This window comes from Chamaea fasciata, unplaced genomic scaffold (assembly GCF_029207755.1).
Source record: "Chamaea fasciata isolate MVZ Bird 193981 ecotype frontalis unplaced genomic scaffold, bChaFas1.0.hap1 SCAF_9, whole genome shotgun sequence".
NCBI classification, from domain to species: Eukaryota; Metazoa; Chordata; class Aves; order Passeriformes; family Sylviidae; genus Chamaea; species Chamaea fasciata.
The window spans coordinates 4,189,467-4,216,337 of record NW_027094094.1 but is presented as its reverse complement, the minus strand read 5'-3'; the positions used below and the strand labels follow the sequence as shown (position 1 = coordinate 4,216,337).

General features: G+C 42.7%; 3 protein-coding genes across 3 annotated transcripts; 2 read left to right on the top strand and 1 right to left on the bottom strand.

Moving 5' to 3' along the window:
• Positions 1-1,067: 1,067 nt before the first annotated feature.
• On the bottom strand, positions 1,068-5,951 carry CUNH10orf88 (chromosome unknown C10orf88 homolog). Its single transcript, XM_066190772.1, has 6 exons — positions 5,779-5,951; positions 5,495-5,686; positions 4,453-4,525; positions 3,697-3,903; positions 2,573-3,045; positions 1,068-1,625 (listed from the first exon to the last, which is right to left on the bottom strand). The coding sequence occupies exons 1-6, from the start codon at positions 5,934-5,936 to the stop codon at positions 1,397-1,399; spliced, it is 1,332 nt and encodes a 443-aa protein (XP_066046869.1). The 5' UTR covers positions 5,937-5,951; the 3' UTR covers positions 1,068-1,396.
• LOC136294135 (disintegrin and metalloproteinase domain-containing protein 9-like) lies at positions 5,935-23,119 on the top strand. Its single transcript, XM_066191622.1, has 22 exons — positions 5,935-6,135; positions 9,401-9,517; positions 10,391-10,467; positions 11,109-11,187; positions 11,932-12,008; positions 12,800-13,016; positions 13,436-13,501; positions 13,582-13,653; positions 14,003-14,175; positions 14,630-14,714; positions 15,587-15,708; positions 16,567-16,738; positions 17,493-17,582; positions 17,815-18,010; positions 18,155-18,260; positions 18,452-18,626; positions 19,009-19,089; positions 19,753-19,858; positions 20,487-20,619; positions 21,005-21,068; positions 21,399-21,451; positions 21,756-23,119. The coding sequence occupies exons 1-22, from the start codon at positions 5,935-5,937 to the stop codon at positions 21,829-21,831; spliced, it is 2,538 nt and encodes an 845-aa protein (XP_066047719.1). The 3' UTR covers positions 21,832-23,119.
• A 280-nt stretch (positions 23,120-23,399) lies between these two features.
• On the top strand, positions 23,400-26,844 carry PSTK (phosphoseryl-tRNA kinase). The gene is made up of 6 exons (XM_066190784.1): positions 23,400-23,669; positions 23,865-24,123; positions 24,839-25,037; positions 25,437-25,512; positions 25,652-25,745; positions 26,401-26,844. Exons 1-6 carry the CDS (start codon positions 23,400-23,402, stop codon positions 26,586-26,588), a joined length of 1,086 nt encoding a protein of 361 aa, XP_066046881.1. The 3' UTR covers positions 26,589-26,844.
• The last annotated feature ends 27 nt before the right edge of the window (positions 26,845-26,871 follow it).

Here is a 26,871-nt window from a genome sequence, read left to right as displayed (position 1 = left end):
GATTAAGCCCTCCCTCCAGGACACCTTGTGCTACAGGATGATCGTGAAACGGCAGGAGGTATAAAAGTCAGAAAAGTCAAAGCCTGCCCTCCCCAGCTGCCCTGAAGATGCAGCTGCTCAGGCAGCTCCTCCTCCTGCCCCTCTTCACTGCTCTGGCTCTCGCTGAAGGCAACTCAATAGAATTCACAGGTATGGAAATCTGTTTATCTGTGACATTTTATTGATTTCTGCACAACAGGTCTTATATAGGCAACTGAAGGGCGGAACGTTAAACATCTCTAAAGGTGAACCTTATTCTAGTATTTCCTGGAGAAGAAAATATCAGGCAGAGCTGCTTTTGAGTCAACACTTGCTTCCCACATGAGTAGCTTTTGCCAAAAATGATTGTGCACCCAGCTGAGGGGTTTAGCATTAAGTCCCTACACCCATCCATTTAAATGGTGCACCCCAGAATCCAAGAGCAACAAACTGAATGGAGTTTGAAACTCAACCTTCCACACAAGAGGGATTTGGAGTCACATTCCCACCTCCCCAAAAGACAGCAAAACTGATCCCAACGAGTTAAAGGAAGTGTGATGCAGTAAGGAAAATTCCTCTGGTCTTCTGGAGCTACCCCAGCACTTCCTCTCTAGGAACAACATCCACTTGAGAGAAACCATGGATGAAATACCTGCACTTCTCAGGATCATGGAACCTGGATAAAGTCTGCTGAGTATGCATTCATTTCACTTGTTCCTGCACACTCAGGTAGTTTAGGGGAGGAAAGTATCACAGTCTTGTTTTAGGTATCCCTTAAGGAGCCTGGATTCCTAATTTAGGTGCTTGTACAGCCAAGAAGGCTTCCAAAGAACCCAGGCTGGGTTCACATTTCCCCAGCTCTCTAAAGACAGCCCCATAAACTGCCCAAATCAGGCAATGACAATCCGACCTTCCTTTTAGAGATGGAACAATGAATGTCTTCAACAGGAGTGCCAATAAAGCAAAAGTACAAACTACATTCTGTTCTACTGATAACATATTTCACATCAAAAATCAACACAACAAAAAAAAAGTGAACTGATTACATGTAGGTAAAAAGATAAGCAGTAACTCAGTTTATTTGGAGTACTCCATTGTTCAAACTGGAACTGGGGAATTGTTCATACAGCTTCTAGCAATGTTCTTTAAATAAATAAGCCACAAAGGGCATACAAAACTCTTATATTTAGGAAAAAAAACACACGTTCTTAAGATCTTCCGTAAAACTAACAAGTGTGTACAACAGTGGATAGAATTACAGTAACAAAATGCAAGTTAACAACAGGTTTCTTTATAGTTATAACTGCATAAATACTAGGTTTTGTAAAGTGTAATTACTCTGGAAGTATTCACATTGAAACCCTACCTCTGAACCCCTCTATCTCTCTCCATTAGAAAACCCCTCATTAGAATCATAGTGTGCTTGGGAAATTTTGCTTGGTTTTGAGTTCTGAACCAAGTCCATCAAGAGAAACATCTTATTGTCTATGTGTGTCTGAAGAGCCTGGATTTGGCAGTCAATATAGTCCATGAGTTTCTTCTCCATCAGATCCAGGTTTTTTGAAATGATCTTTTCCAAATAGGAGCAAATAGGCTGTTGTTCCACTCTGAAAGAAGAGCAAATATAATAAGTATAACCTATTTCTTAGTGGCAAGGGGCAATATAGGGATCTGAGCACCTGAACAGCTTTTAAATGCAAAATTTCATTTATTAGGTAATGAAGGCATTAAATTTTTAGCACAAGTAAAATACCCTGCCTGCCACACTTTAAATCTCTTTTTTTTTTTCATAAAAATGCTATTGTATATAGTAATCTTCATCCAGCCGTTTTTTTTTCAAAGGCTAAATTATGCATCAGAGAGCTTAACTACATAAAACAAAATCCACACAAGTCAACAAAATACACAGTTTATATTCTGTCAGCGTGGCAGGCTGTCCTTGTCAGGAAAAGTGCTTCACGAGTTATCCAAAATATGCAACTCCCTGGGTTTGCATCTGCTTTCTTTAAAAATACTGGAGCTGAGATATTCAGTCTCCATTAAACCCTGATTCCTACATCACACGAGTTCCACTATTGTTCCTGAGATATCAAACTGGGTAACTGTGACACCTGCAACTGTCAATGCCAACAAGTGAGGAGGAACAGGAACATCAGTGGGATGATACACACCAAGTACAGCAAAGATTGTGCCACACAGTTTGAAAAGGGAAGATGTAAGAATTCAGGGGTAAAAGCAATCAAAATGAAAATACAGCAGACGGGAAAGACAAGCCAAATGTGTATGAAGAAACACCCTTTTTAAATTAGATAAATGGAAGTAGAAGACAAAACAGTTTAGCAACAACAAATGATGTGATTTCTTCTGAAAAACTACAATTCAAGCAGCTCATCTGAAAAATTGTAATGCTCATCACCACACAGCCTTCAAAACCACAGATTCTAAGATTCACTATTGCTGCTCATGAGAAGGAAACGCTTACATCATGCATTTTGTTTAAACTCGTCAGTACACAGTCAGTACTACTTTGAGAGATTCACCAAACTTAACTCACCCAGCACTCTGAACAGCTTCCTCTTTAGCCACTGCACTCCTCCCCAGGTGCCTCTCTCCGTCCTTGAGCCGAAGGTGATTCACCTGAGTGCACAAGTTTTGGAGAAAGGGAAGAAGCACCTGTGGGTTGGCCACGTTTGGAGTTTCACCTGCTTGTTGCTGCACTTGTAAAGATCCCATGACTTTCAAATCATTCCTGAGGTCAGCTGCATTTTGCTGGGTAGGAAGTCTTTCAGAATCCAAAGCATTCCCTCTTTCAGGTACCTCTGAGTTCAGGTCACGAGTTATTTTTACATCTTTATACACTGCTTCACTTGTTAAATGATTTTTCACAGGCAGAGAAGGTTCCCTGGCTGACGGACTCAGGGATGACTGAAGAGCTGCACTGTGCAATCCATCCACTGCACGGTCACCTCCAAAGTCAGGATTTCTCCCCAAGATCCATCTGAGTTTGTCTCCAAAAGAGAAACTGTTCTGATGGGGAGAAAAACAATATCATTATTATTTCAATATTCAAATATACAGGAAATTATACAGCAATAATAGATACTTTATAACCCAGCATTCTACTAGTAAAGATTTTAGAAGTAGTTTTGAACTACATGCCTTGTAAATATGAGGTGTTGATTATCCTGTCAGTGTCTAAGTAGGAAAAGAGCTCTCCTGACTTCAGTTTTACCATGCTGTGTGTCCCCAAAACTGAATTATTAACATTAGGTGGAGCAAGGATTCTGTTGATACAGCCTACTTTGCAGGATTAGGATCTAAAGTAAATGTTCTGTGAGAGCATGTTCCTTTCAGTTGAAGGTGACATGGTTATAATGACCATTAGAGACAAACCAGCCCATCTATCTACACCCCAAACATTCCAGGGAAAAAGCCCATCATCCTTGAACAGCACTGAGAAACGGGCAAAAGGAGAGCAGGGTAGCAATGAAGCTTAAAATTATCACAGTGCACATAATAATACTAATCCTGGAATACACAACCTTTATTCTTTGCACTCATTTGAGTGGCAACAGACAAATCAGGATGAAAATGGCAGTAAGTGCAGATTAAAAACCCCCAAAAACCTTTTTAGAACATTCCTAACTGGCAGTTTGTGCTTGTGGAAAAGTGACTTACCTTCTGCTGACACCGGACCATGTCCATGAGCTGCTGAGCACCTGGAGACAACTTAGATCCCATGGATTCCATTATAGTTTGCACTCTGTCTAGATCTATGCTTGAGCCTAGTGAAGGAAAATCAGTTGCTAGTTTTGCAGACACTGCTTTCACTTCTAGAATTATTTTACTGATGAGTACTCTGTGTTTCTCACCAAAGGAGAGCAGCTATCACAAGAAGGAAAAAAAATATTCTGGTTAGAGAAAAAAAAACACATTTCAGGTTTTCTTTGTAGATAGGGGACAAATAGATATTGTTGAGTCTTGGGGAAAACTGTGCTGAACTCTTTTCCAGGGAAACTAAGCCAATTTCTCCTTACTATTATTCCCCGTAATATTCTGACTGGAACAGAGGTGCCTGAATGCCCCAAAGATAAATAAAGATTTTCTAAACATTTAAGAGTAGTGCCCACACGATTTTCACAAGCTTGTTTAACCCCAGAGCTGTCAATTCTAATCACAGATCTACAGTTTATCTGGGTAATTGTTCTTTCTCCAAGGCTAAATTATCTGTATCATATAAAGTGTTCATGAAAATACCAATATAAAAGGAGCACTCTGCCACCAAGTCAAAGTACCAGCCAACAAATTTTTAAGTGATTATGTGAAGAGATGAAGTATATAAAAGCAATAATTTCATTAAGAGCAATGCAATTTAGTCGATTAAGTGATTAAAAAGATAAAAGAAAAATAAAATAATGCTGTTCAATTCCCTACCTTAATTCTACAGGAAGTTGCAGGGCATTCAAACTTAAGGTACTTGTGGTACAAAGAAACCTCTTCAGTTTCACTAGAAAAACAAAATAAACAAGCTGTGACATCAATATACAAGGTACTTTTCCTTGCAGAAATACACCATACTGGCAAATATTTACATATGAAACGAGACTGACTGGAACACATTTCTAATGCAGATTCATGGTTTCCAACAGCGGTTTCAGTTTCTAGTTTTTAGCAGGCTTTTTTACTTTCTAATAACAGCTTTAATGCTTATATGCAACTTGTAATGAATCTTATCAAATATTTATGTAAAAATTACTTGCATGTATGCATGCACTGTGCACTAGAGACGCTTTTGAGGTTCAGTACATTATTCACACATCCTCCCTGAGGCTCCGAGTCGACTGGTTTCTATTTAGCTAATTAAGCAGCAGATGTGCCATGTAATGACTTAAAAACAAGACAGAAACGTAGCTTTATTTCCCCCAGCAAAGCATGGAAGGAACTACTGAAGGGGAAAAGAAAACCTTTTTGAAATCTTCTCCCTTGTTCTTCGAAGTGTGAGATAACTACTGATCAAAGAGACAAGTGGTCTTTCAGAGAACCCGATGGGCTGGGGTGGAAGGAACCTTAAAAGTCACCCAGTTCCACCCCCTGCCACGGGCAGGGACACCTTGCTGCTCCAAGCCCCAGTGTCCAACCCGGCCTTGGACACAGCCAGGGATCCAGGGGCAGCCACAGCTTCTCAGGGCACCCTGTGCCAGGGCCTCCCCACCCTCCCAGGGAGGAATTTCTTACCAATATCCCACCTAACTCTGCTCCCTATCTCTCCAAGCCGTCGTTCAAAGTCCCTCTCCAGCTCTCTCGCAGTGGAAATAGCTCCAGCGTCTCCCCAGGCGCCTTCTGCAGGCTCAACAACCTCAGTTCTCTCAGCCCTGTTAAAGCCATCAGGTGTCTAACAGCAGGAGCCCCTCGCAGAGACACACACCGAGCATGAGCCCGCCCGCAGCGTGCGCGGGGCCCGGGACCCAGCACTCACCCCGGGGCCGGGCGGGTGCCGCGGCTCTGTCCCCGGCCGGTGCCGCAGTACTCCTCGCCCACGTACACCTCCATGTTCCGGGCCTGGCTCACGATCCCCACGGACACCATCTCTGCGCCGGGCCGGCACTGCAGCCGCAGCTCGCAGGGCTCCTCGCCGCCCGCCCGCCGCTCCGCCAGCACGGCCTCGCTGCTGCGGGGGTGGGAAGCGACACGCGTTGTCCCGCCAGCCCCGCTCCCGCCCGGCCCAGCCCGGCGCCCCCTCTCGCCGCCCGCCGCCCTCACCCGGGCTCGCCGTCCCCCGCACCCCGCCGCAGGCACAGCGCCCGGGCCAGGCCGCCCGGCGGCGCGCAGGGCCAGGAGCACCGCGCCGACACACAGCGCGGCTCCCGGCCGCCCTCCTCCGCCCCGTCCTCCGCCGCCGCCGCGCAGCCGCTCGACATGGCGGGGACACCCGCGCGGGGAAGCGGCACCGAGCGACCCTCAGCGGCGGCCGCGGCCGGGACGCGCCTGCGCCGCGCGGGGCTCCGCGCCTGCGCGCTGGGCAGCGGCGGGAGCCGCCCGAGGGGGCGCCCACAGCCCGGGAGGGGCGCCCACAGCGCGGGGGAGGCTGAGGGGCGCGGAGAGCTGGAGTTAAATCGCGTGGGAAACACCGCTGAGTTTACTGAGTTCAATACACCGCCCGACATCCCCGTGCCTTGGCACCGACTGCTACGTCCAGTCTTTCCTTAAACACCTCTGGCTCGCCCACCTCCCTGGGCAGCCCATTCCAAAACCGAATCACTCCTCCTGAGAAGAAATTCCTCGTAACGTCCACCCTAAACCTCCTCTGGTGCGGCGGAAGGCATTGTCCTCTTGTCCTGTCACTGGTTGCTTGGGAGAAGAGGCTGGCCCTGAAGTTGTGCCAGGAGAGGTCTAGGGTGGATATTAGGAAAAGGTTCTTCCCCCACAAGTGTGATCCAGCACTGAACGGGATTCCCTGTTGGACTCAATGTCTCACAGGTTATTTCCAACTGAAATGGTTACTGCGTTCTGTGAAACTCGCTAATGTGCCAAAATTTGCACAGCGGGATTCTCCCGACTTGTGTTCCTGATAGTGCAGCACGCAGGAGAGAGGCTATGAATAAAAGAGGCCATAAATAAAAGATGGGGTTCATTTAATTTTCAGTAGGATCTCACCTTCTGGAGTTGGGGAATGCTGCTCCTGAGGCCGTGGCAGACACAGATCCGGGGAATGAGGGTGTCAAATTCTGCTTCCACCCGCTGCTCGGTGCAGGAATGCTCAGGGTGTTCTCAGTCCGTGACTCCCGGGAATTGGACCCCAACGGGCTTACACAAACTAATACTGCAAACACAGCCAGCATTCTGCTTTTAGTCACTGAAGGCATTGTTTTATAGGATTTACCAGCGACGGGAAACTGAATTTTCTCTGCTTTAATCAAAGAATCAATTAAAATTAATTAATGTAAATGTTCGAGCGTGTTGTCTCAGTCTCATTTTTGTGTTTCTAAATGCGCGTGATACTTCTGAAGTGCACTGAGAACTCGTCCAATTTTAGAAGCATTTATTTTCTGCTTTTGGTGACAATGTAGTTGCACGGAAGATTACTCTGATCCTGGAAGGGCAATGATCTGCACAAAAATACGGACTTTTGGTGAGGAGAATTGTGTTTAACATGGAAGGGACTGGGTAGAACCTCTGGTTTGGGGCTTTTCATGTGTTCATATGCATTATATTTTTACGTGAAGATAAAAAAATGGAAGACAAGAAGCTGAAGTTTCAAAGAGTAAATTGATTCACGCTGGTTTTTTATTGAGCTGGCAGTAGCCAGGATAAACATCCTAAACGCTGTATTTGTCAGTAGCAGTATTTTATGTTTCTAATCTCATCTGATCTCACCATGGGATGAAAGTCCCTTAGAATAAACCAGTTTGACCCCGGCACGGGACTTGCTCCTTCTCCAATCAGCTTTTAAGAATGCGCTGCTTTTTATTTGCATTAGGCTGTCTGACCAGTTTTCTCGCAAGCCTGGTGGATTAAATTTTACTTCCCATTTCCTCAGCAGAGATGCAGTATCAGGGAGCTTTTTCTGTTGTTTACCTTGGGAGCAGACAGTTCTCGTTCTTCTGGTTCCCTGCAGAGCAGCCAGAGCCAGCTCGGATGCTGGAGTAGTTTCTCCGGGAAGTCATGTTAATGCACAGCCTATTTTTGTTCGCTTTTGGACTAATTTTTACTGGAAACCCTTTTTGGATAAAAGGTAAGCTTTCTCTGTTTTTTCGTATTCAGAAAGTTACTCCAGGTCTGCCTGGACCCTGATTGTAATGATGCACACCTTTGACAGTGTCACAGCTCTCCCTGTGCAGCCCTGCTCATTGAGAGGGTCTTGGAAAAGGTTACAGGTTAAAACTTTTTATAATTGAGCTCCTTGTGGGTTGTTGGTTTGTTTTTTTTTTCCTCCTGGATGTTGTAGGTATGTAAATACATCATTTTCTGTGCAGGACACTGGTGGTGACAACTGCAGTTGCTGTCACTCTTATCAATATTAGAGAGTGTAGAAAAACATTTCTTCTTCGCTAATGTGAGGGAAATTCCTACAATTCCATTATAATTTTTCATTAACTTATCTCCATTTATGATTTGGCTTCGCATTTTACATTTAAGTGCAATGCCTGAAATGTTTCTTAGAAAGTGGTGTTTTTATGATGTGCATCAAAGATGGTTTCCTGCCTTCAGGTGTCAAAATTTTAATTGTTAAAAGAGCATCTCCAAGGTTAGTTCAACATACGTTTGACTCATGAAACAGAATAGATTTTGTGATTTAGATAATAAAATTATTGAAGATTAAGGGCAAAATCAAAATATTGAGTTCTGATATTCTTTTCAGACCAATTTGCTAATTTCAGCTTCTAATTTTGATTGCAATTGCAGCCAGTACTGTTAAACATATGCTACCTGCACGTAGCTTTTAAAAATCCTGATGCTATCTAGCAGGTAGAGATCATCTTTACACTGGAGAACCCTGCTCACTTTGAATGGCTGGTTGTGTTACTTTTTTTGCAATTATGAATTCCTTTCACAGGAATTTGGGAGACTGAGGGTGACTTTGTACTACTATGAATGTGAAGAAATCTGTTTCCTTATAACAATTTCATAAGGAAGAAACCACTTCCATTGGTTAAAACTCATGTTATTGTTGATTCTGCTTAAAAGGAATGGTTGTGTCTCTGTTGATCAAACCAGTTGATGAGCAGACAAGAAAAAGGAAGATTAATTCAACTTCACACAATTTTTTAAAAAGTCACTGGAGATTGTTTTTGTCTTTATAAACCCATTTACCTGAAACCAGATACTTGGCAGGCTTCTTATCTTTAGCTTCCTGCATTAGCATGTTGTTCTGGAGATAATTCTGATATCATGTAAAAGGCTACAAACCTTTTGCAAAGATCTGACTGTTGCAAAAACAAACAAAATGCAAGATTAAGCAATGGCAGGAGGCAGTGTGGTGAGCCACCTTTTCTTCCACACAGGAGGTGGACAAATTGTTTCCAGAGGACAACTGAAGTATTCCTTATTCAGGACAATGGAGAAAGAAGGAGGCCAGCTGCACCAGTTTTCTGTGGTACATCAGGTTAAAAGTGTTGGTCGTGGAAGAAAAAATGACAAAGTCAGAAAGTTAATAATCCAGAATATGAGAGAATTAAGATTTTGTTGAGATGCTTTGATAGTTTTCCTTTGTGTGCTCCAGAAGACCCCAGCTTTAATCTGTAGTAACTGTTTTAAAGTCCATTTTATCATTCCTGCACTATTTCGCTGTTTCTCCATTTCTGGCTGGATCAGAGTAGGCTTTTGCCAATCACCAGTGTGCAGGTGCCAACATAATGCCTGATTCTTTCTCATTCTTTACCAGTTTCAAACTTTATTTTCAGGTGTATCCTCTGAACACACATCCAGACTTTCTACATTTGAAATAATCATTCCTCGAAGTCTGACAGGCAGAGAGAAACACCCCCCATTTTCTCATGAGGTTTGTTATTCTATCAGATTTTCTTTTTTTCTGTTTGTTGCTGGTTTTCAAAACACTGCCCTACATTACACACACACACACAATGGATGGTATATAGAGATTTTTGTAATGAAATGTGCCTCACTCTCTCTTCTGATTCTTAGTGTTTTCGACTAGTTTTAAGTAAATTTGTTCCCACAAAGGCCTGTGATTGTACTCTGAGTGGCTTCCAAACTTCTAATCCTATTAAAGACCTTGTAAGACAGAACTGAGAAGGGACATGAAGAATATTTTCATTTCTTCTGAGTCAGATTAGATGTTGAACTTGAGCTAACATCCGTGCTGTCCGTGTTCTGGTCTTTGGATAATGACCAGAGGATTTCAGCCAAAGGATAAAAATGGTCCCACAGAGTGGCATAGGTTAAAAGATGAGTTAAGAGAGAAACCTAAGCCTTAATTCTTCAGTTCTGAGGTAACTTACCTTTGTGCCAGATCCGGGAATTCTTTTACTGAAGTAACTGTTAATGAAACAGCATTAGTCATCTTTGTGCAAACCAATTAGGGGATAAAAAACAGGGAGTCGTTTATCTGATTTACATAAGGAGGGTCACAAAGCACGACGTGGTACTTAGCAAAGAGTGCGTTCATGGAATGTGCCCTCCTGTCTAAATGAAAATATAGATTCGCAGGATTTAAACTTTACACAGGAAAGAATGTTCACCTTGCTGCTGAGAGTTTGAAATACGGAAGCCTGAGGGAATCTGTGGGGTTTTTTTACTGAAAACATACACAGTAGTTGTGCCTCTCTTTGTCAAGCAAAACGTGGAATTAACAAAACCGAATAGAAAAATAGAAAAAAACCTAATGAAGTGATATCTTTTGTTCTGTTTTCAGGAGCATTCAGATGACAATCTTTCTTACTCAATTAAAACCAGAAATGGAACATACATCCTAAAGCTGAAGAAAAATAAGTATGTGATAGAGTGTTCTAAGGAATTGTCTTGTTTCAGGGTTAGTTGCATACAGACAAGCATTTTAATACTGAAAAAATTCAGAAGAAATCATTTAAATGGCAGATTGTAGCAACTACAAAACAACTCTGTTAAATAGTGTTAAACGTAGTGTCTCTTGTAATATCTTGCAAATAGAAGGGAATAATAGTTTCTCTAGCTGTGAAGAAATTTATTTTGGTTTTTTATTATTACCAGTGCAAGATAGAACATTTCAGAAAATCCTTAGGGAAAATTAGAATTCAGTTCAACATTAGTCTTTTATTAGCAGGGCAGAGGGGGTTTAGCTCTGTTGTATTTGAAGAAATTTTTCTGTTTCTCTTGTTCCTCATTCCTGAGCCTGTAATAGGCCAGGTCCTTATGCAAATGAGTCTGCTTAGATTCCTCTCTATGGATATTTTAGTAAAAAATTAATGATGAAAAGTTTCAAAATAACTTATTTTCCAAAAACTCCAGCTGGTTTTAAAGTATTTTGTTTCACGTACTTGGATTTTAATAAAAAAATTTGCATCGAGTGTGCTGCTAACAGAATGTAGCACTTACCAGGACTCTTGACTTGTTTCTACACCATTAAAAGAGCAGTAGTTTATTTTTGTTTCCAGAAAACTTCTTAGTGACAACTTCAAGCTGTACACATATGGGAAAAATGGGAAACTGCAGGCAACGCCATCCAAAAATGAGGTATTGCACATAATAAAACTTCCCCTTTGTGTCAGAATTTTCTCTTAAAAACCAGGGAAGCCAAGAAAAAATATTTTTGCTGGGAGTGAGACTTCTGTGAGTTTTCAAAATGGAGCATTTCTGTTTAACAGTTACCAGTGATCTAAACTTGAGGTTCATGAGGGACTGGGCTGTTTGTGGGATGCAGCATCCCCGTTCCCCAAGGTGTGAAAGGATTTGCCAGGAGATTGTGCCAAGCTGGAATTTGAACCACCTTTGCATAATATGTAATTTAAAGTAGAGTGGCAGCATCAAAGCTCTATAGTTTTTAAATCCTGTATCAAGCAAGCCTTATAAATACTTCTAAATTTAATTTGAACTTTAAAGTGAAATTTTAAAGTGAGCTCAATGAGACTTAATTGTGTGGTTTGTGCATGAAAGATCTTCTCAGAGCAGCCTTTGAGAGGACTCTAAGAACAGGATGAGCAATGTGGATTAAAACATTTTTATAAAGGATGGTGATGGGTTAAACTAAAAAGCTGGCTGTGTTCCAGAACGAAGAGACCACAGGCTACTTTAGGTGCTCATGTCAAGGGATATTCTCCTCCAAGAAGGTCAGGATTACTTCCCAAGTAGGGAGCTCTGTAAATTTCTAACAGCCAGCCTTGATGTCACGCAAATAGCATGGTTAGTTAGAAAATAGGTTTGCAGTTGAAGGCAACCACCTTGTTGTGTCACTAATTATGTGGGTTTGTTGCATTTCAGACACACTGTTATTATCGTGGCACTGTGGAAGGAATTGCTGACTCCACACTTGCTCTTAGCACATGTGATGGCGTTAGGTATTTCCTCTTCCTATTTTTTTGAATATTTCACCTTTTGATGAAGCTGAAACTCATTACAGGTTTTATAGTTTCCCTCAACTCCCACTTTTTTCCCCTTTTCCAAAATTCCTCCACAGGAAAAAAGATAATATGAGAGAAACCATAATAAATATAGGCAGAACTTGGGCAAGAACTGAGGCTTCTAGTACTTGATGTGAATGTCATGACCAGAGATGCCTTTGCAGAAAAATAATCTTACCTTGACAAAGCTTTTGTTGAACTTAAAACACTCCTGTAAACAACTTTGTCTTATGAATGGGCACATTTCAAAAGACAAACCATTTCCATGAAAAGTTCTGTCCAAATTCGAACCAATTTTTTGTGTTTCAAATCCAAGAAATTACAAATGGGATAAAATTCACCCATGCATCTTTCAGGTGAAGTTTCCCAGAGAGATGTCACTCACAGTAAATCAGGACATACCCTGGCAGTCCTTTAAATAAATAGAGATAAGGGCTGAAAGGGACCCTTTGCTCTGTACCCAGAGTGCAGACTCATTAACTAACAATTTGGCTTAATTCTCTTTTTTTTCTTCCTTTTCTAACTGATTCAAGAAGCCCACACTTGTTGGGTATTTTAAATAAGTTCTGTTTTGTCTTTTATTGGGCATTTGAACTTACTCCCATATTAATATAATTTAAAATAATAATTTATTTCAACATAGTGTCTAAGTATCCAGCTGTTATTCATTCATTATAACCACGAAGGAAAAATGATGCAATAATGTTTTATCCTGTTATGTTTGTCAGGGGAATTCTCTACATTGGAGGCAGATGGTATGGAATGGAGCCCCTCAACACATCCAGCACATTTGAACATGTGCTTTATGAACTGGAAGATGTGCAGGGTATCCCCTTCCACTGTGGGGTGCTGAATGGCAGCCTGGAGCAGGAGATGTTTGTGAAGCAGTCTGTGAAATACACATTTTCATCAAACAGTACCTCCAGCAGGGACAGGCTCCTCAGGGTAAATATATTTTTGTTTCTCCCTTGAGCTGCAGTCCAGGGCATCTCCAGGGCTCTTGCTGTGGCACAGCATCACTGCAGGTGGGATTGACCTGCCAGGACATTTCCTTGTGGTTTTCATGGACACCAAGCTGGTGGGAGCCCTGCTGAGGAAATCCTGGAACAGAACATCAGCACAATGGGGATCTCACACGGCTTGAAGCAACCCTGTGGTGGAAGAGCAGAGTCTGGGCAGGACAGCTGCGGATAGAACATGAAATGCACAAGCTGCCATTGAGCTCATGCATCCTAGTGCCTGACGTGGTGTGAATTACTGACACAGAGATGTTTATGTGGTAATCCAACACAAACTGAGGCTACATGACAAAATGCAACATTGCAAACTCATTTTGTTAACTTACTGTGCTTTCTCATCTGCAGGAGAAGCGAGCTGTCCTGCCCCAGAAAAGCTATGTGGAGTTATTCGTGGTTGTGGATCACAACAGGGTAATTGTATCATCTAACACTAAATACATTTTAGTGTTTTACTAATTTTTCTCCTCTGACACTGTTATGGAATTTTACAGTTTTTGATGAAGAATTCGGATCCTGCTGCAGTGCAAAAGGAAACAGTGGAGCTGATTAATTATGTTGATGGGGTAGGTCAGATAAATTGCCTGGATTCTTCTGTTTTATCATAGTGTTCAGAAGAGCAGCTTTCTTTCCAAAAGATAAGATTAGGTACTTTCATAAAGTACCTAAATTGTACCTAGATTGTTTTCAGTTACAATACTTCATTTTATATTCTAAATATTTTTATTCAGTTTACAATTTATAAATATTTTGCATTTCACTTATAATTACAAATATCATGTATTGAATTTCAAAGAAACTGAAGTTATGTCTTGGTCACTATGTTCAGTTTATTGTTTACTCAGTAGTAATGAAGTCATCTTTCAGAATTCCATCAGAAGAGCTGAGGGACATTAATTGTATTTTTTTTTTCAGATGTATACAGCATTAAACATCCAGATTGTTTTGGTTGGATTAGAGATTTGGACAGATGCCAACCACATATCTGTAATGGATGGTTCAGCTGGGGATGTGCTGGGTAGATTTGTTTCTTGGAGACAGAAAGATCTTCTGAAGCGCTCAAGAAATGACGTTGGTCACCTCATAATGTAAGTTTGCATTCAGTGGGGAAAACAGCCATGCTGCCAGTGTTAATGTATATGATTTGGGGCTTGTATATTGATTAAAATATACCTAGAGTAAAATTCTCTGCACTTCCAAAATGGTTTGACCTGGAAAAATGACAAGAAACTATAATGGATTCTTAAGAGTTAATCAACTCCAGGGACAGGGTGACCTCCAGAGGTCCCTTCCCACCTTGGCTACTCCGTAATTGAGTGCAGCGACACAGGAGACTTAAGTGATTGATGATTATTTTCAAGCTCTTACTCAGATACTCATTAATTAGAATGAAACCCTGCTGTGATGATAAATTCCTTCTTGACTTGAGGAAGACCAAATTTTGCCTTCCAGTATTTCTCTCCAACTCGTCGGTGTCTTTTAGTAGAAATCATGAACTTCCAACCCATCTTTAACAGCACCTCCAAACTGCTTTTGTTGCAGAGGGAGAAGCTCTTTCAGTGGATCCATTGGGATGGCTTTTGTGGGTACTGTGTGCTCACATGTCCAGGGAGGGTCAATCAGCACTGTAAGTACATCATCATTTGGGCATGGAAGAAACTGGTCCTTGACCTACGTGGTCAAATCACCCTGCTCTTGGAGCTGGCTGATTTCTTTCATGGGGTTTCTTATGTAAAGACTTGTGCTTATTTTGCATCTTTTTTTTTTTAAGTACTTCCCAGTTTCTTTGTCAAATTCCAGCCCACTTGGCTTATTTAATCTTCGGCAAATTCTTTTGGTCATCTTTTATGATGATTTATCTTTTATTCATCAAAATCCATATTGCATCATCTCATCCTTATACCAATAAAGTTCATAACCGCAGAGGTTTTGGGATAGGAACGCAGCTACAAAATAATGGTGGGGTTTTTTACTCCTTAAATAAATAGCAAGTGAACATAATGCACTGCGGGCTCAAGTGTCTGGAATTCCTGACAGTAGGGCTGGAAACAGGCAAAAAGTTTTAGAAAATTAGTATAAAACTATTTTTTTCTCCACCCTTGGGGCGGAGCAAATAACTCCAGAGGTTCCTGTCCTTAAAGTATGGACATTGTGGACAATCTCAGAAGCAGAGTCTGTTCTTTAACAGTGCATTTGTTGTTGAAGACTCCTTTGAAATCAGTGTCTAACAGTGTTTGAATAGAACAGAATCACACAGAGTAAAATCAGACCAGCTGCCAATTTATTACCCAGAATATGATCCTCAGGGAAGGAGTGGGAGAGTCTGGCCCCACATGAAAATAAAGTGACAAACGGTCAGTCCCTGCTGTATTCACCTTACAATACAATTTGGTATTCTGCCTTCATAGTCTCTGAGAGCTTTGTGGTGGGGGTAAATCACTGGGTACAAACAGTGATTTTCCTTAGTTTCACTTTTTAAAACTTGATTCTCTTTATTAGCTGAATCATAACAAAATGTTACGTCACGCCACAGTCGTTGCACATGAACTGGGGCACAATCTGGGAATGAAACATGATGATAAGAGGTGTCCTGCATCCTATATCATGCACAGCACAGACAAGTAAGATTTCCAGTTATTTTGTTTTAATAATTTATTTTGTTTGCAATGACTATGCCTTACAAGTTCCTATGAATCTGGAAGAACTTTAGTGAATGGGGAGCTGTTTGAAAAATTTAATCCCAGAGGTGGATGGATTCACTGATTTAGGATTTGACATAATTTTAATTTATATGAAATTTTATCTGTTTTCTGACCCAATTGTTCTTTATTTGTAACGTTGCTAAAAACATATTTGGACTTAATTTTTTTTTTTTAATATTAGTATGTTGCTGGAATTTTTTGACCCTGTTGAGAATGCTTTACATGTACTCACTGGGTTTGTGGAAATGTGCAACAAATTACTGAACAGTTAATTAAAAAAAAAACACTTCTTGGCTTATGTTTCCTTCAGTTCATTTGTTCTTTGGCTTCCCCTTAGGAGAAAAACATAATAATATTTTATTTTTCCCCAGTTGTATTAATAAATCAGGGTAACTGAGCATTGGACAAAACTACTCTAGGAAAGTGCATTCCACAGTTCTTAGGGACTCCAAGTTAACATGAATGTTTGCCTGAGCGTATTTTTTAATCAAACATTTTTAGACTCAGTATAGAATTTCTAAGGCCTGTTTCGTACAGGACACCAGAATAGATAATCTGATAGTCTCTGGCTTCTAAAAGTATTCATATTACAATAGTATTTGAAACTTCTAGTACTGCACTTTAATGCAAAGTTCAATAAAAATTTAATGTTTCATGATTTCCTACCATTATGAAGTACAGTATTTATTTATGGAACGGCAATATTTTAAGAGCTTGAATTGTACGTTCTCCTGTAAGCAAAATATTTATAATAAAAAAAAACATTATCCTTTCCAGTGGATCCAGGAACTTCAGCACCTGCAGCGCTGATGATTTTGAGGCTTTTATTCTAAATGGAGGAGGAAACTGCCTTAGAAATCCTCCCAAAACGAGCAATGTGTACAAAGAACCTGTCTGTGGTAATAATGTGGTCGATAACAATGAAGAATGTGACTGTGGCAAACCGCAGGTAATGCATGAAATTGAGCTGGATACTTGTTGTATATTATAAAATATTATATAATATTGTATATTACTGTACAATAATTTATATTATATTTTCTATATAATACTGGCATAATTGTATCACTATCTGAGGAGTTTTCCTTGTAGTTTTGCATTTTTGCAAGCAATATCAAAATAAATGTTGGTAAAAGTTTTAAATCATGCTTTGATTTTGACGTGGGCTCAGTTAAGGGCTGTTGGACTTCACAGAACAGTGAGGCACTGCTGACAAAGAAGTGAAATTCAGAGCAGAGTGTGTGGGAACGCCACTGGGTTTTGTGCTGGTTTTAGCATCATGGATATTTCTGTTCCGTGACAGAGACTGTTTATCTACAGAACATCTACAGGTTTGTTAACTGTAAGCCTTAAACTCTTCCTACACAAAATGATTTTTAAGAGTCACATTTGCATCGTCAAAATGTCCCTCATTCGGCCCATTCCTCAGAAGGCAAAAGTGTCTCAAAAAAGGCATCAATAAATCAAAACCAGCCAGCAAACCCTGGTTCCATTGATATATCCGTGCCACAACACATCAAAACAGGCGTTTTCCTGCTGGCTTGTACGAATAAAACACAGCAACAATGTCTGCTGGTTCTTTTTAAAGCAGTGAGAATCTGACACAGACAGTTATTTAAAGTTTGGCTTTAAATCCATCCACATGGACTGATAAGTACTTTCCTGGCTGTATAAATAAAACAGAGTATCCCCTTCGTTCTCAGGAATGCTCCAACCCCTGCTGTGATGCTTCGACTTGCAAACTCACACCTGGCTCACAATGTGCTCAAGGACTGTGCTGCAAAAACTGCAAGGTAGGCAAAGCTTTATTAAACTAAATTGTTGCTACTCACTGAGGTTTTTTAATGCTTGGAAAGAGCTATCCTAGTCCTCTTGAGATATTTTCAAATGACACTTACTGGTAAGAGAGTGTGTAAGAGGAGAATTTGGCTTCCCTAAAATCACTAAATGTTCCCAGTTGTCTTTGTTTCACTCTAGAACTTCCTCTGTTGCAATACTAAAAGTGTTCTCCCTCTCTGGTCCTAGTTTAAAGTGGCAGGAGCAGAGTGCAGAGCCAAACAAGACGTCTGTGATCTCCCTGAGTACTGCAATGGAAGCACAGCCTACTGCCCAGATGATGTTTACATCATGAATGGTTACCCCTGCAGCAACAGCAGGGCTTATTGCTACTATGGAGTGTGCCAGAGCTTTGATTCCCAGTGTGAATCTATCTATGGGAAAGGTATGGGCAGCATTTAATGGAAACCCATTTCTAGGCTCCTGACAGACATTTCCAATTTTTCTTTCTGGTATTTTTCACACACCTGACTGAGATTCACTTTTTTTTTTTTTTTTTTTTTTTTTTTTTTTTTTTTTTTTTGTACAGGGGCACGAAAAGCACCTGATATATGCTTTGAAAAAGCAAATATTAAAGGAGATAGGTTTGGAAACTGTGGAATGAAAGGTGGAGTGTACAAGAAATGCCCTGTCCAGTAAGTCACCACCAATTAAAAGCTAACCCTAAAATCCTCAATGTAAAAAAACCGTATTTGTTACAAAGCCTTAAAGCGAGATATTTAAAAGAATATTTTTTTAAATGCAAGCTAAAAAGCTGGAATGGACTTGCACTGCTGCTGATTTTTATCTGTTCAGCTTGTCTCTGAGTGTCCTTCATTCCATGCAGGCACAGTCTGTGCGGGAAGCTCCAGTGCACATCTGTCAGTCTTCAAAACCTTCCAGCCTGGAGCGTGGTCAATAACGCATCCGGGGTGTTGTGCTGGTCCTCTGACTTTGACTTAGGGTCAGATATCCCTGATCCTGCCCAAGTCCATGATGGGACAGCCTGTGGAGAGAACAAGGTAAGAGGAATCACAGCAGCATGACAGAATATATGCCAGGTGGAATGTTCTGAATTTCCAAAAACATTACCTGGGTCTCTTGTTCATATGCCATAACACAATAAAAATCTTTTGAGATCAATACATACAATTAATTAACTCTTCAAAAACTGTGGTGCTGCCTTTTCAGTCATTCTCCATCAAAGTGCATCCACAGAGTTAAGCAAACCTGAGACATACAAGGTTATAAAATTCTGAAATACTGAATGTTGTATCAGTTCTTTTTCTTAACATGTAAGTGAAAGCTGCAGACCTGTAAACAGATACACTTACATAGCATATCTATAAAAGGAGGGGATTTTTTAAAGTTTTGTGTTTGCAAGACACTAATTACTTGTTCCAGGCCTGTGTAGGTTTTGAATGTGTTGATGCAAGATATCTGGGCTACAGCTGTGATGTAAAGGAGAAGTGTAGTAATAATGGGGTGAGTAGATGGTGCTTTGTGTCCTGTTTCTAGACTGTGCAAATTCCTTGCATTTAAGCAATAACCAAGCAGGTGGCTTTGCTTTTTCCTGATCTGTATTAAAAGTTAAATCCACTGTAATTCATGTTGCCAGAACACTGCAAACCCCTTAGCACTAACACTGAGAGGCATTTCATCTCAATTTCCCAAGGGAATTTTTTTAACATTACTGAGCTGTTGAATTGTAAAAGGAAAATATTCCTTTGAGGATGACAGACTTGTAATTCCTGATTTATATATGTCTCTGTGAAAAATCAAAATGGAGTCCAAAGGTTGTAAAACTAAGAAGGTTTCTGGACTGTGATTTATTGCAGGCAAATAACACAAATGTTAATTCAGAGAGAATTACCATGGGGTATCAGAATCCCTCAGTGGTTTGGAGTGTTCTGGAGGGGCAGAGCTCATTCCCAGTTAATATTTAATGTGTTTCTGTGCAATACTGAGCAGTATTTCTTGTTTCCACAAGCATTTCCATGCGTGGAACTCCAAATCCATACCAGAGGTCTGAGTGGCCCCCCTCCGGAAGGTGTTGTTTGACTAATCCCTGTGTCAGGGCTGTAGGGGTGTGACAACAACGGGAGCTGTCCCTGCCTGACTCATGACTGCCTCTTGTTTGGGCTGTAGGTGTGTAACAACAATGGGAATTGCCACTGCAATCCGGGATGGGCCCCTCCGTTCTGTAACCACTCTGGCTACGGTGGCAGTGTGGACAGTGGTCCAGCTCACACAGGTAGGACACTGAAACTGGCCCTCATTCTGCCCCAGGCACTGAGAAAATAATCTGCTAATAACAGCTTCTTTTCAACTGCATTTTTTTCTATTGCATGAGACACAGATCATGGACTGACTTGAAGAACAAACATTATTATTTGATATTGAAGTAGCTTTTGCTGGCCTTTACACACGAAATGTTTTCCATCTCTTTGTGTAAAAGCAAAGTTCATAATCCGTAGCTTTCTGAGGAAAATCTGTGTTACTCTCTGCAGAACGTTACTGAACTTTACTAAATTTGTACCTTGTGAAAGGGAAAAAATGTTTTGTACTTATTAACAGTTTAGGAAAGCAAAGAAAACATGCAGAGCAGTTCTGGTAAGCAAATACAAAATGAGTTTGTCTGCTTTAGAATTATTGAAAATAATTATGGAAAAGGAAAATCATAGCATATCCATAAGGTGGGTAAGGCAGAAAGAACTTGTAGTACCATAAGGCCAAATCTTATTTTTCTGATTTCAACGTGTTATAAACTCCAGTGAAGTTATTAATTTTGGTCTACAACAATTTGAAGATTGTACTTTTTAAAACAAACAAAAAAATGCTTTAATATTTTAAATTCCATGATTTCGATTCTTTTTCCCTAGATACATCACTTCGGGATGGGCTGCTGATTTTCTTCTTCCTCGTGGTGCCTGTGGCCATCCTCACTGCAGCAGCAGTATTTAAGCGTGATGCAATAAGGAGAAAACTTTGCAGGAAAAGCAGAGGACAGCACAGGTATTTCCCTTCTTACAGGGGCTATTCCGACATGACAGTGTGCTCCAGGTCAGTGCAGCAGGGCAGGTGGATGCCTTATCTACACAAACAATTCCACCCCTCCTAAAATACCAGACTTTACCAGCCCATCCATCCCCTGCTCCTTGAAAGTGCAATCCAGACACTCCAGTTCTCTGTTCCCAAGCGTTTTTTCCCAAATCCATCACACTTTCCTAATTTTTGTTGATAATTGTATTGTATGGACACAGGGGCAGAGCAGATTGAAATTGGTCAAGTCCAGAACAGGATGGACTCAAAGCAGAATGCAGAGCTCTGAGCTGTAGCTTTGTCCATGGAAAATGCTGCATCCCTGAAGGATTTCCTGATGATGTGGTTTCTGTTTCAGGGATAACAATGGGCAGGAACCAAAGCAAGGCAATGGAGCAAGTCATGAAATAGGAAATAATCAGGTAAAATAGATGCAGATATTTCATGTTGAGTAATCCAAACTGCACAGTGCCTTTCCTCCAAAAGAGTTAATCATGTCTTTGTGACTTTTTGATCCATTGAAACCACCTGTATTATTTATTGGGCCAAACACTGGAGATGCTGCTTAGCCAGGCTGCAGGTCTAGTTCTGGTAAAACTGAATAACAATTATCAAAACAAAATGTTGCAAGAGAATATGAAGAAAGTTCCAGCAAATGAGAACTAGTTCTAAAATGATGTTAGCTGAATACTGAATAATTATCTACACTTTGTGTTTTCTGCTAACTTGATTTTCTGCAATGTTTTTTCCAGCCTGCCACGTCAAGTCACAATATTTTTACCATATTACATTTTCCTGGTACAAGGTTTGTAGTATTTAAAACCTTTTTCACTTCATCTTTCCTATCTTTATGTAGCTGTAAGTGAAGTTATTGATGTTCCGTGTCCTGCTTAGGGGGATTTTTCATGCAGCATCATGAACTGTAATAGATTAAAGGCTTGAAGGAAAAATGTTGGCATGAACACAGGTAAATGCTGCAAGGGAGAGGAAGGGGCAGAGAGTTAGGTCTAAGTGCTAGAAACTGTTTAAAAATGGTAAAGAATCAGTTTAGAGATGTCAGGTGTCTCAAGTCATTAAAAACTAAACACAATATGTTTTCCACACTTCAGGCAGCCAGTCCAAACCCACCCTGCAGCTTCCTCAGGACCTCAGCGACCTCCAGTCCCACCTAGACCAGTTGTCTGAAATGTTTCTTGGGAACCCTCCACCAATTCTGACAAGTAACTGGCCTGAAAAACAAATTAAAGGATTTCAATCCTCCAGTGCTCTCCTTGTGCAGCCAAAATGCCTTTGGAAAGCACATCCCTCCTGGAAGGACTGGGTGCCAAGAGGCACTGAACACAGATTTGATGATACCCCAACGTTTTGCTCTTTGCTGCTGGCTGTGTTTGTGCCTCCTCTACCTCACCTCTTGGTTTTGTAAATCAGAACCTGAAGTTCAACGTGCACAGGATTGTGAGAGTGTCAGAGAACAGGACTCTTCCACGCTGCTGCCGCACTCTCAGGCCACAGAGAAGTGAATTCAGTTATTCACAGACATAATTCAAAGATGGGAGATCTGCACTTTACCTCCTGGGTTGTCCTCTCCTCAGGATGCTGCCAGGAACTCTGAGACCCTGCGGAGCCAGGTTTGGGGACAGTCCCTGAGCCCTGCTCTGACACCTGCCTGCCATCAGCCCTACCAAAGCTGGGGCCAGAGCCCACCTCTCACCACCCACCAGCCCTGTCAGCTTCCATTTCAGGTGGTTTAGAAAAGTAACCTCACTTGGGGACACCAGAAACTCTGCAGGTTGTGTCCCCGAGTCTGAAAGAACCCATCCATTCATGTTACAGAAAATATGGGATATTGGGAAGTACCTCTCCAGCTCCACAGTGGTTCAGTGTTTACTGGGTTTTGCAGCTTGGCATTTTCCCTAGAAATTGATTCCACTGCAAAAGCAACAGATTTAACTGTTGTCTTTCTAAATGGGACAGTTAGAGACCAGCACTGATTTGAAAGAGGATGTATGGAGTGACAGAGTTTGTCCAAATAGGCCTCCACCAAATGTCTCCATATAGGAGGTGGATCCAGGAAATCCAGGGAAAAGAGTCCCCACCAGAAGAGAGAAGCAGCTGCCAAGAACAGAGCTGTGGATACGGATCCACCTGTCCTGGGGGACTGAAGCACACCCTGGCTGTGCCCATGGAAATCTGGGAGTAACTGGGAAAAAGAGTGAATAAATTATAGGATTGCCTCACCGAGAAAATACTTCCAAGCCCTCAGATGGCCACATCACTGAAGAGCTGAACAAATGAACCCAAAAGAGATTGCGGGTGAAAAGTCTGTGTCTTCCAAAGAAGTGTCCTCTTCCTTACTCCCTCAAAATCTTCGACTGTTATTTTTAAATATCCCTATCATTTAGGCCTGAAATATAATAGGGCATTGATTTTTATTTATTACATAACAATTTAAAACAAATCCTCAGGGGCAGCACGCTTGGTTGTGTCTTTGTTTTGTGATCACCACAAAAGGCGCCGCTGGGCGGGCGAGGCTGGCTCAGCCATTGACGATCCGGGGGTCACTAAAGAGAATTCTCGAGCTTATTTTGGTACCAGAACCCGGTATAAAATGGGAAAAAACAGACCCGGGTAAAAAATGGGTAAAACCAAACCTGAGTAAAAAATGGGCAAACCCAGACCCAAGAGGGGCCGTTCCTGGCTGTGGCGTTTGCGCCGAGCCCGCCAGGGGGCGCCCCGCGGAGCTGGCCCGGCGCATGCGCACAGCGCTGGCGGAAGCGGCGGGAGCGGCAGCGCTGGCGGCGAAGCAGCAGCGGCGGGGAGGCGGCGGCGGCGCCCGGGTGGGGCTGTGCCTGCTGTGCGGGCTGCCCGCGGCCGGCAAGTCCACCCTGGCCCGCGCCCTGAGCCGCCGCCTGCCGCAGAACCCGGGCTGGGCCTGCGCGCTGCTCACCTACGACGAGCTCATCCCGCCGGAGGCCTTCCTGCCGCGCGCGCCGGGGGCGGGCCCGCACGAGCCGCCCCCATTGGTCAGTGCGGCTGCACTCATTGGCCGGTCGGGCGCCCCTGGGTTACGTCACTGGGTGCGGCCGCAGTTGCCCGGCAACGGGACGCGGCCGCGGGGCGGGGCCGGGTCCTCTCACGGCGGGGCCGGTCCCCTCACGGCGGGGCCGCTCGGCAGCGGCGATGCGGAGCCGTGATCTCTCGCCTTTCTTTCTCCACAGCTGCCCGGCTGGAAGCAGAGCCGCCGAGAGCTGCTGCAGTGCCTGGAGGGATTCCTGCGGGCGCTGCTCACCGGCGCGCCGCTGCCCGGCCCCGCGCAGCCGAGCTGGGAGCGCTTCCTGGGCTGCTGCCGGCGGGAGGGGCTGCTGCCCGCCGCGGAGGGTGACGCCGGAGCCGCCTCCGGGCCGCTCCTCCTCCTGCTGGATGACAACTTCTATTACCAGAGCATGCGCTACGAGGTGTACCAGCTGGCCCGCAAATGTAATTATTCCTTGATCTTCGGCATGAGGGTGTTTGTAGGAAATTCAGTGCGCTTCAGCTGCCTTCTTTCAAGGCTCTTTCCCTTGGAATGTTGGTCATTCTGATTGCTGGATACCTGTAATAGAGTAGCAATCATTGTAACTTTGTTACTGTCTCGTTATAAATTGGCAGGTCGTGTAAACCGCTTCCTAGAGCAGCCTAAAGAACCTTCCAGTACATAAGGAGGCTCCAAGAGAGCTGGAGAGGGACTTTGGACAAGGGCATGGAATGACAGGGCAGGAGAAATGGCTTCATGGTGACAGAGGGCAGGGCAGGAATTGTTCCCTGGGAGGGTGGGCAGGCCCTGGCACTGGGTGCCCAGAGAAGCTGTGGCTGCCCCTGGATCCCTGGAATTGTCCAAGGCCAGGTTGGACACTGGGGCTTGGAGCAGCCTGGGACAGTGGAAGGTGTCCCTGCCATGGCAGGGGTGGAATGAGATGGGCTTTAAGGTCCCTCCCAATCCAAACCATTCCATGGTTCAGTGTGTTGATCTCAGACATGACTTGTGCAGCCTTGAAGGTAAAATTATGTTCCCTGTCTAGATTTGTTTTCATGTCAGGCTCAGAACCAGTGCAGAAGCTCCTCATTCATGTAGAGCCTTTCTCCTGCATGTTGCTCTCAGAAATTGTTCCTTGAACTGTTTAAAGATAAAATAATCTGGTTCTGTTCTTTTTAGATTCCTTGGGCTTCTGCCAGTTATTTTTAGAGTGTCCACTGGAATGCTGCCTGAAGAGGAATCGCCTCAGAAGTGATCCTGTGCCTGAGCAGACAATACAGTTAATGGCAAAGAAAATAGAAATGCCAGATCTCAGGAAAAACACTTGGGAGCAGCACAGCCTCATTCTGAGCAGTTCTGATTGCATCTCAGAGGACAAGTATGTTACTGGATTGATCCTAGAGTTTTCCCTAAGTGCTATTTTCAGTGATAGAAGCTTCTTATTGTATCTACACAATGTGTAAAAAATATTCCCAGTGGTAATTTTTGGAAGCCAGGCAGTTACACAGAGTCCAGGCTTGTTGGGAGCTCACAGCCACCATCCTCTGCAGAGTTTTAACCTCACAACTCACAGCATTCCTTCCCTGTCACTGAAAATCTGTGTAAATATTTCCAGCTAAAGCTGGAAATAATTTGAGTTGTTTCAGATTATTTCACTGATTGCCTTAAAAATTTAACTGAAAACTTGGTGTGGGGTTTTTTTTCTGTGACATCATTAGGGGGAAAAAAAAAGTGTATGTTTGATTGCCATGGTTTACTCTGTTGTTTGTTTTCTTAGTGAGCAGATCATGAACTTGCTGGCCACTGCTTTGGAAAATCCAGAGAGGCCAAACGAGGAGGACACAAAACAGAAGGTAGCACTGCTGGGCTCCAGGGCACAGCTTTGGGGGCTGCCTGAGGTGCTGCTCACCTCTTGTTTTTAAGTAGCACTTCAAAAGTCAAATAAATTCTAAGTGTTTGCTTGTTTTGTTCCTCCCTGGTGGCCCTGGGCAGGAGGCAGCTCGAGCCATCTGTGCAGCCAGTGCTGTCCATCAGGCTGACCAGGGGTGCAGGAGAGTCATCTCTCAGGCCATGCAGGATGCCAAAGGTACCTCTTCTCCCTCTCCTACGTGTCCTGGGTGCTAACTGGCAATAAAAACAGTCCCTGAAATTCCCTCAGGAATCCTGTCCCTATCCCAGCAGGTGTGCCTGAGGCAACACCTTCACAACCCTGGTCAGTGTTATTTGTAGAGGTTTGTAGATTTAAAATCCAATATAATATTTATTAACTGTCTTAAATGCAGCTTTAATAAAGCCCAGGGCGGCATTTTAGAGGATTTTAATACTGTTTTGGGACACATGTCAATAAGGACAGGGGCTTTGCAGTCTGCACTGATTGGCTCCTAAGATTTATATGAGCAGCTCAGTGTCCTCAACTGAAAAGCTCAGCTCTGTGCCTGTGTTCAGGCTTCTCTCTGTGACCAGGGACAGGAGGGAATGGCTGGAGCTGGATCAGGGAAGGTTTAAGTTGGATATCCGGGAAAGGTTCTTCTCCAGAGGGTGCTGGCACAGCCCCGAGGCTGCCAGACCTCCAGGAGTTTGGGGACAACGCTCCCAGGGTGGGATTGTTGGGGTGTCTGTGCAGGGACAGGAGCTGCACTGGATGATCCTTGTGGGTCCCTTCCAACTCAGGCTATTCTGTAGTTCCGTGATTTTTTTTCTGTAAGCATGAAATTAAAAGTTCAGCTTCAATTTTCTTTTAGGTAAAAATATTCTCCCAAGGGAGATGAAGAGCCTGGCAGAAGAACTCAACAAACTGAAAGCAGAATTTTTGGAAGACTTGAGGCAAGGCAAGACTTTGAAAACGCAATATTCTGACCCTGCTACAAGTGTTATTTCTTCATTCCAACAAGAGGCGACAAATGTAGTAAATAAATATATTTTAAAATAATGACATAGAGAAGGTTGGGTGTTTAGGAGTCCTAAATGATTCAAATGCAGTACTCAGAGCACTGCTGCTGAGAGATCTGAGGTGCAGCTCCCTTCTCTGGAGCCCCTGTGCCTCCTCTCCCCCTTAATATGGAAGAGAAACAGTTTAATCAAATCTAACCAAGCTGTTCTTGGCAGTGGAGATTAAACCAAGAGAAACCATCCTGAGATTTGAATTCCACAGAATGAGAAAGAATTAACCCATGAGGAGCACTTGGGAAAGCACAAGCTCCACCCATGGAAGG